We start from the raw sequence: 9,269 nt of genomic DNA, 5'->3' as shown, positions 1-9,269 counted from the left end.
TTTCGGTTGGAAATTTGATTTGTGTCTTTATCTGAAAAGAGATACCTTTCATCCTTTATTGGATGGATATGAATGTTTGTTTTTTTACTTAAATTATTTCTGTACCTCTGGCATTGGCTACAGGAAAGGTAAGTCTAGGGATCTGTGAGGAAGCTGGCTGGGAGCAGAGTCCACCAAATTTCCCCAGCCTGAGCTGGAGAGAAGCCTCCAGTTTCTCCACCTCAGCTCTCGTGCACTCTCTTCCCTCAGTCTGCCTGGCACTGAGCGTGTGTGTGGGCAACCAGCACGGAGGAGCGTTCCCCTTCCATGCAGGTGGCCCTGCAGGGTTTGTGTCCTTTGTGCAAGGACGGTATTTGCGTATGTTGTGCGAAGAACTGCATTCTGCGTACTTGCCCACTTTGAACAAAGGAGCCAGGAAGGTTCCCGAGTGTTTGTGGACTTGATCTCAGCGCAGCTTGCCTCTTGGCCAGGACTGAGCATGGGAAAGAAGTCTGGGGAGCCCAAGAGGGCTGGATTTCAGGCTGATCCTCACATCTCTACAGGTGACCTACAGGCACACAAGCATTGCTCCTTTCCTGTCTCCCCCACGACTGCCAGGTCCCTCCCATCTGCTTTTGTCTTCCCGTGCCAGCTGTCTTAATCTATGCCCTCTGCTCTCTTGCTTCCTTGATCGAGAGGGTTTAGACGAGGGATCCAGCTCTGTTTGTACTGGCTGGACTTCTTTTCCATGCTCCATCCTGGCCAAGAAGTGAGCTGAACTCAGGTCAAGTCCATGAATGCTTGGGAACATGAGCAGCTTCTTTGCAGAAAGTATACGATGCATGTAATTCTTTGTGCAAAGTGCACAAAATATGCAATTCTTTGTGCAAAGGGCTCACAGTATACAAAGTCCTCAAGTCGCAGGTGCAGAAGTAGAACGCCATCTGTCCATCGGTTTTTCTTCAAGGGTTGTCTGTGGTTAATCACTCATGGCTTGTTAGTGTTGCAGGGTTCAAACGACATAATAGCCCTTCTTTCAAGCCATAGTTCAAGGACCCCTGAGTGTGGATTATCTTAGTCTCTCGCTCTCTTCATAGAAAAATTGGTGCAACTAATCCGTTTGTGTGCCCCCCGCCCCCCAGATACAGTTTGGGACTTCCCAATGGGTGAAGAATTAAAGCCTGCCAGCCCAAACCAGGCTCCCCATCAATTTAGGATTGGGCTGTAATGCCCTGGGCTCACGAATACGGATCAAGTCAGCCCTAACCAACCATTCCAGGCTGCTGCCATTGCCCCACATTTAATACAGCCAAAGATGCTTGCTTGCTTCTGCCGCAACTGATCAGCACGATGACTTTCGCGGAGTCTCCACGCGGTTAGGCTGGAGCCGTTCTTCCTGAAGAAGAAATGCCTCCCTGCCCGGATCCACAGGGGTGGGTGGTTCCCACGCTTGTAGCCCTTGCAGAACTGGGAGTGAGCATGCAGAAGGCATGTCACGCGCCCCGTCCCTCTTCCCCGTGGGACCCCAGGGGTTGCTCGAGCAGTGCTCATTTTTTAATAAACAGAAAAACACAGAAGTTCCGAGAAGGGTCAGGTGAAGGGCTTCAGTTGGGAACTCGCCCCCCTCCCTGATCGTCCTTTCTCTGCCATGCAATAGCTGGGCAAGACGTTCCATTTCGAAAGAGAGGCTCCGCGTGTGCTTGGTTGGGACAGCGCCAAGTACATGCGTGTTTGTGTGCATGTTTTGCAGCTGCTGCAATGGCCACCCTCCTCTCGGCTTTCCTGGGCCTCCTCCTCCTGATTTCTGTTTCTGCCTCTGAAGATGACCTTGTGCTGGTCACCAGCACTGGCCCCATTAGAGGCAAGCGAGTCCTGACTGGATCTGGCTCCGTGACAGCCTACCTGGGCATCCCCTACGCCGAGCCCCCTGTGGGGAAGCTGCGTTTCCAGAAGCCCCATCCTCACCAGCCATGGAGCCATGTCTTGGAGACCACCCAGTACGGCCACCCCTGCCTCCAGAGAGACACTTTCTCCTACCCCGCTTTAGACATATGGGTTGCTAACGCATCCAATGCAGAAGACTGCCTCTTCCTCAATGTATGGGTACCTCACCCAAGGCCCTCCATGCCAGTCCCTATCCTTGCTTGGATCCACGGCGGGGGATTTATGACTGGAGCAGCCTCCATGGACTTATACAACGGAGCCACGTTAGCTGCTACCGAGAACATTATTGTGGCTTCCATGAATTACCGGCTGGGGGCCTTGGGCTTCCTTTATTTCCCACCAGATGCCTCAGGAAACATGGGGTTATGGGATCAACACCTGGCCCTCAAGTGGCTGAATGAGAACGCAGCGGCCTTTGGGGGCAACGTGTCTCAGTTGACGCTCGTCGGCCACAGTGCCGGGGCAGCTGCTGTGGGGTACCACCTCCTCTCGCCAGCAAGCCAGCCCCTTTTCGCCCATGCAGTGATGCAGAGTGGCTCGCCCAGCAGCTCCTGGGCTTGGAAGCACCCTGAGGCTATGAAACAGTCTGCCCTGTATTTGGGGGACATTGTTCAGTGTCCAAAACATAACTACAGTGCTGTGGTGAGCTGCCTGCAGGATACAGAAATTGGAGCGAAGGTGTTTTATCATGTGGATGCGTTATTCTCACCGACCTCTGATGGGGACTTCCTTCCTGATGAGCCAAGGAAGCTTCTGCAGTCTGGGAGAATTCCCGCTAAACCATTACTCACAGGCGTTACTAAAGACGACGGGTCTGTCCTTGTACCATACGGCGTCCCTGATGCCCAGAACGACGATGCGGTCCTGACCCGAGAGCACGTCCTTCAAGGGATGTCCTTCGTGTTACCAAAGCCCATGGAGAGAAATGTCACCCTGGCACTAGTGGAGAAGTACACCGAAGACAGTCATGGGCCGGGCGGCTACCGTCAGGCCCTCTCCCACTTTTGGAGAGATTATTATTTTTTCTGCCCAATGGCTGACGTCATTGAAAGCATGGCATCCGTTGGGGGTCCAGTGTACACGTACTCCTTCGACCACCACATTCCTGGCCCCATGTGGCGGGAGTGGATGGGAGCAGCCCATGGCGCAGAGGTGCCTTACCTGTTTGGAACCCTCTCCGTGCTGCTCGGCGTGAACGGGACGAGTACAGAGGCGGATGCCGCAGTGAGCCGCAAGGTGATGCGGTACTGGGCAGAGTTTTCCAGAAGTGGGTAAGACACATTGAACGCAGTGCCTGGGCATTTATTCCATAGCTGGGCTTTTGATGCCAGTGTTAGTGTAACTGGTTCTCTTTCTTTTCAATCCAATCTGCTTTTGTGCATCCTAAACCACGGATTTTGGGGGGGGGGCTTTAGGAGGGCTTACATAGATGATGATGATGATGATGATGATGATGATGATGATTTTTTCTATGCCATCCCAAAAGAACAAAAAAATTCCAAAGAACAAAAACCATAACAACAACAAAGCACAGCACACGACATCTAAAAATAGTGATAAACACAAGGATAAAACCAGTTAATTGTCCAAATATCAGGAAAATAAAAAGGTCTTTGCCTGGTGCTGAAAAGAATAGAGTGATGGCACCAGGCGACCACCCTGGGGAACGTCTTCTACAGTCGGGGCCACCGCTGAAAAGGCCCTTCTCTGAGTAACTACCCTCCTGATTTCCTTCAAAGAGGGTTCCCAGAGAACCCTTATATAACATCTAGTCTAAGCATATATATAGTTTCCAACTCTTATAATAGCCCCAACAAATAGTTAAATCTTCCAGCTGAGACAAGTCTAATTGAAAACTTCCTCTTTAAAGCTCACAGCCCAAGAGAAAATAATAAACCAAGCATACCCTTCTAGATAACCACCAACTCCTAACTACTCTGAGGTTAGAATCTACCTCCCTTTTTATTCTTCTTTCTCTCTCCATAATGCTGAGTTTTCTACTTACTGTGGGCAGACATGTCCTCTGATTCAAAAGTCTTGAAGAAATATACCCATGTCATGTACATTAAATACATTGAGCACTGCACCTTCCAAGCTCTTACATACTGGATTTCAGTAGAGAAGGCCAAGATTGGAGCCTTCCAAGACTGGAGTTCGTTCAAAGGCCTAACTCTTAAATACAGTCAACATTAAATTGTAAAAGCTCGGTGTATTTTAAACAGTGGTGTAGTGGTAAATTTTGAAGCGCACGACCTCATAACAACACCCTCATAGCCGTGCCTCTAGGAGAGTCGGAAAAAATCACAGAGGGCTCAAATGCATTTGCATCTCTCTCACTCCAACCTGTGCATAGTGCTGGCATTTTCACATTTCATGCTTAATATGCAGACTTGCAGACTGGTCATTTATTTTTTGGACTTTTATGCAAATATAGTAGAAAAACATGAAAAATAAAAAGCACATCAAATGTGCATATTTTCTCCGTAGGCTGAAGCATGAAAATGCATACCTTGGGAGGATGTGTGTATTTTCAGAAGTGCAGATTGGCAGAGAGAAGAGACAGCTCCTTAAAGAAAGAGACAGACTCAATGCACATGTATCAAACTGCTCAGGCCTTAATGCAGCTGCGCTCTTTCACTGTAATATAACACGATCTCTTCTTTTTCTTGACAGGAATCCCAGTGGATCCCCATCCAATGAATTGCTGTGGCCACCGTACAATGACACAGAGGAGAAGTACTTCCACATCAGCTCAGGGCCGCACCAAATCAAGAAAATCTACCCTGCCGGACACTGCAATTTTCTGAAAAAACATATATTCAGTATAAAAGATACAAGTGAGCAGAGCGTCCCCTTTTCACGGCCTGAACTTCGGTGAAATACTGGTGTCTGAATAGCAAAGTCAGGGAAACTTGCTTTTTGGTTCCTTTCCTCCCAGAAAATTTCCCACTTGCCATTCTACTGGGTTGTTAAGAAAATTCATGTTAACACTACGAATTGGTATCTGACTTCTTTTCCTGTCTCTTTTTCCTTTTTGCATCCTATGTCTCTTCAATTGTACATCATTGCTGTTAAAAGTAAAATTTGAAGAGTTCTTTGTCAGAAATGCTGTATGTGTTCATCTGTATGTCTGTCTATGGAGTAAGCACATCAGTTAATAAATTAGCAGTTTAATGGTCAACTATCACAAACTGAAAACATTGACCCCTAGTGGCAGAACAATGCATTACAGACAAGGAACTCCTGCATTCATTTTCCCGAGGCAAGGGACAAACTGCAACTAGTTGAGTTTAGTTGAATCATTCCACTGATCACTCATGATCTGTGTTTTGCACAATAAAGGAACATTTCTCCTGTGTCACACACAGTCATGCTGTCTGGGGTTGATAGGAGTTGTAGTCCAACACATCTGGAGCACACCAAGTTGGGGAAGGCTGCCTAGCCCATTTCATTTGTCACAGAAGTTGCAGGTGGACAGGAAGACCCACTTTTCGCCTTTGGGCCCCCGCTTGCCAATGAAGAGGAAGGAGCTAATGAACTGTGGGGAGTCAATCTGGCAGTGGCTTTCCAGCAGAGCCGGAAAGAAGTGTGGTAGCTTGGGAGAAGCTACCAGTGCTGCCTTGCAGATTTCTTAAAGAGAGAGGCCCTGGGGTGGCCTTGACAGCTAAGTCTTTGTCATTTGTCCATCCTACCTATAGAAGCGATAGGCCAAGGCAGAAAGAAGTTTAACTTCATCATCATCTGAGAGGCAACTATCACGGAAACATTGTTTTGAAGCAATACAACTGCCCTCCCTAATGTGAAAGAGGCTCTCTCTCTCTCTCTCCCCCTCTCCCTCTCCCTCTCCCTCTCCCTCTCCCTCTCTCACACACACACACACACACACACACACACACGAAACAACCCAATAGCTGCAGAATGTTGACTGTCAGTCATCTGGAAAGTGGGGTGCTGCGGATGGGAATGGAATGGCCAGCTGGAGGAAGGCACTGCTGGTAGGAGCCATCCTACTAAGAGGTGAGAATGCACTGCAACGTTTTATTGGAGGTTCTGCCTATTCCTTCTTACAGCACATTCAGGTTGGAGGGCAAAATGGAGCCCGGGCCAAAAAATAATGGCTTCCACATATTCAAGGCATGGACAGATTCACTTAATTAGATTAATTTGTGAAATAACAAACAATGACTTAAAAAAAAAATAAATGGCATTTTTAAAATGTATAACACTCCACCAAAGGCCCTGTCTGACAGAAACAGTACGCTTATGGTCAAAATTGAACCTACAGAGAGAGAAAGAGAAGGAAGGAAGGAAGGAAGAACACTGGGGAGAGAGGGCAAAGAAGCTAGTACACAACTGCTTCCTTAATTTATTTCGTTATTTGTTTAGCTTTATGTCCCGCCTCATATTTTCTTAAAGCATTCAAAGCAACTTTGATCATTCTATTCCTTCAGCTCTCAATCTTATTCCCACAACAACAACCCTGTGAGGTAGGCTGGGCTGAGAGTCTGTGACTGGCCCAAAGGCACCCAGCTGGCTCCATGGCCAAGTGGGGACCAGAACCCAGATCTCCTGAGCTCCAGGCTTGTGCTCTTCTGTTCAGAGGAGTGAGGGGTTGTGTCTTCAACTATTCCTCCCGCTGTCTCCGATTCCAGTGTCCATGCGCTGTGTGTCTACTGACTTGGCCTATGGCAGAAGCGGACTGAGCATGGCATGTTGATGCATCTGTTGGAAAAAAGGAAAACAAAAAAGGCAGGCAGAGGAAGAAAAGGAATTAACCTGCTCACCTGAGCCCCTGACAGCTTATTGTAAGTATCTTAGAGGTGAGGCTGATTGGGGTGGCAAACATAGAAACATAGAAACAGAGCGAGTCAGAAGGGGCCTCCCGGGCCATCTGGTCTGACCTCCAGCACCAACCGGCTCCGCTCACGACATGCCCACCATGTGGACGTCCAGCCTATCCTTGAACACCCGCACCGATGGGGCCTCAACCACCTCCTGGGGAAGCCCATTCCACACCCTCGGGGTCCTGACTGTCAGGAAGTGCTTCCTGGCATCCAAATGGAACCTGGGTTCCCTGAGCTTTGCTCCGTTAGAGCACGTTCTGCCTTCCTCTGCAGGGGAGAACAGGTCTCTACCCACCTCCATGTGACATCCCCTCACATACCTGTATGTCACCAACAGATCCCTTCGGAGTCTCCTCTACTCCAGGCTGAAGAGACCCAGTTCCCTCAGTCTTGCCTCATATGGCATCCCCTGCAAACCGGCCACCAACCTTGTGGCCCTACACTGCACTGACTCCAACCTGGCTATATCCTTTCTGTAAGGAGGGCCCAAAACTGAGCACAATACTCCAGTTGCGGGTGCACCAGAGTTGTATAGAGTGGTAGTAATACCTCTCTTGATCTAGAAGCCACACTTCTGGCTATGCAACCAAGGGTGGCGTTTGCCCTCTTGACCACCGCATCACATGGCTGACTCATGTTTAGCCTGCAGTCAACCAGTACCCCGAGGTCCCTTTCACAAGTGCTGCTCTCCAGCCACTTGTCACCTAACCTGTACTTATGACAGCTATTCCTATGCCCCAAGTGCAAGACGTTGCACTTATCCACATTGAACGCCATCCTGTTGTCTCCTGCCCACTTCCATAGTCTGTCCAGATCCTTTTGGATCAGGATTACCTGCTCCTCAGTTGTGGTCACTGCTCCAGTTTTACTGTCGTCTGCAAATTTGATCAGCAGACTGTTCACCCCTTCTTCCACGTCGTTAATGAAAAGATTAAACAGGATCAGCCCCAGGACAGAGCCCTGGGGGACCCTGCTTGTCACTGGTCACCATCCCAATGATTCCCCACTAATGGTTACCTTCTGCTTTTGGTCAGTCAACCATGCCCTAATCCACCGGACAGTGCTTTGGTGTATCCCAAAACTCCTCAGTTTCTCCACCAGGATATCATGTGGCACTTTGTCAAAGGCCTTGCTGAAATCCAGGTATACCACATCCACTGCATCCCCTCCATCTAGCCATCTCAAAACCTTGTCACAGAATTCCACAAAGTTTGTCTGGCAGGACCTGTTTTTGCGGAAGCCGTGTTGTGTGGCTGTCAGCCTCCCTTCCCTATCTAGCATCACTAGATATCTCTCTATTATGAGCCTTTCCATTGTTTTTCCTACAATGGACGTAAGGCTAACAGGTCTGTAATTCCTCATGTCCCTTCTACTACCCTTTTTGAAAATTGGGACCACTGATGCCACCCTCCAGTCCTCTGGAACTTCACCCGTTCTCCACGAGGTCTCAAAAATGGAGGCCAGCAGGCATGAGAGAACCCCTGCCAACTCTCTAAGTCCTCTCGGGTGTAACCCGTCAGGGCCTGGTGCCTTTGTAATGTCCAATGCCCTGAGGAGCCCCTTGACTTCAAGGGGGGTGACTCTAATCTGTGCCCCTAAGTCCCCAGCCCCATCTAATCTCCTATGCGGATATCCCCCGTCCTGCTTTGGGGAGAACACAGAGGCAAAATAGTCATTTAGCATCTGTGCCTGTACCCTCATATCAGTCACTGGATCTCCTTCCTCCTTATTTAGTGGTCCCACCACTTGTCTCGCCTTCCTCTTCCTCTTCACATGCTGAAAGAAGCCCTTTTCATTGCTCTTGATATTCTTGGCAAGTCTCAACTCGTAATCAGCCTTAGCCTTGTGAAGAATCCTACTTCTTTCAGCAAACTTTCAGCAAACTTCTTTCCTGACCTCCACTTCTTGCTATGCAGATATAAAATATGTTAGCAACTGGCAGAGCTGTACGGCTAGAGCACAGCAAAGGAAAGCTGGGGGGGGGGGGGGGGGGGGGGGGAAAAGGGGTCTTTTATCCCTGCCCCCCCCCCACCCCCTGTTCCCAAATCTCTGCATGCCTTCTGAGAGGCCTCAGGGGCACTATACAGCCTTGGTTCCAGGGTTGGCCTTCTGGGGACGCTGGAGCAAGTGAAGGCTGGTGGCTCCCGAAGGACTAGTGCCCTCTGCTGGCCTGTGTGGGAACTGTACAAATAATGTGAATGGCGTGTGGGTGGGTGTGGATGTGGGTGAATGAATACCGTGAGGGGAGCGTGTGTGGTGTGCAGATCCCTCCGTCCACTTTATGCTTCATCCCCACCCCCCCACTGGCTTGCAGCCCCTGGCACCCTGCTCTGGCCCTCTGAGAGAACATCTTTCTCCACAGCCTTCTAAGTCCAAGGAAGCTCCCCCGTGCTGGCTTAGAGGACGAGGACTGAGGCAGCCCCAGCTGAATTCCCTCCCAGCTTGCCATGAAACTCTGGGTGGCCTCAGGGGGTTCATCCTAACCTTTCCCTCCAGCTGGTT

The 9,269-nt window shown here is 49.5% G+C and overlaps 1 protein-coding gene across 1 annotated transcript; it reads left to right on the top strand.

The window, feature by feature from the left end:
* The first annotated feature begins 1,708 nt into the window (after positions 1-1,708).
* On the top strand, positions 1,709-5,213 carry LOC123034512 (cholinesterase-like). The gene is made up of 2 exons (XM_044451907.1): positions 1,709-3,194; positions 4,597-5,213. Exons 1-2 carry the CDS (start codon positions 1,738-1,740, stop codon positions 4,799-4,801), a joined length of 1,662 nt encoding a protein of 553 aa, XP_044307842.1. The 5' UTR covers positions 1,709-1,737; the 3' UTR covers positions 4,802-5,213.
* Positions 5,214-9,269: the final 4,056 nt, after the last annotated feature.

The sequence above is a fragment of the Varanus komodoensis genome, unplaced genomic scaffold, assembly GCF_004798865.1.
Source record: "Varanus komodoensis strain SLA01 unplaced genomic scaffold, ASM479886v1 scaffold6_4, whole genome shotgun sequence".
Classification (NCBI taxonomy): Eukaryota; Metazoa; Chordata; class Lepidosauria; order Squamata; family Varanidae; genus Varanus; species Varanus komodoensis.
Note: the sequence above shows the minus strand (reverse complement) of the source record. Positions and strands in the feature narration are given on the sequence as shown.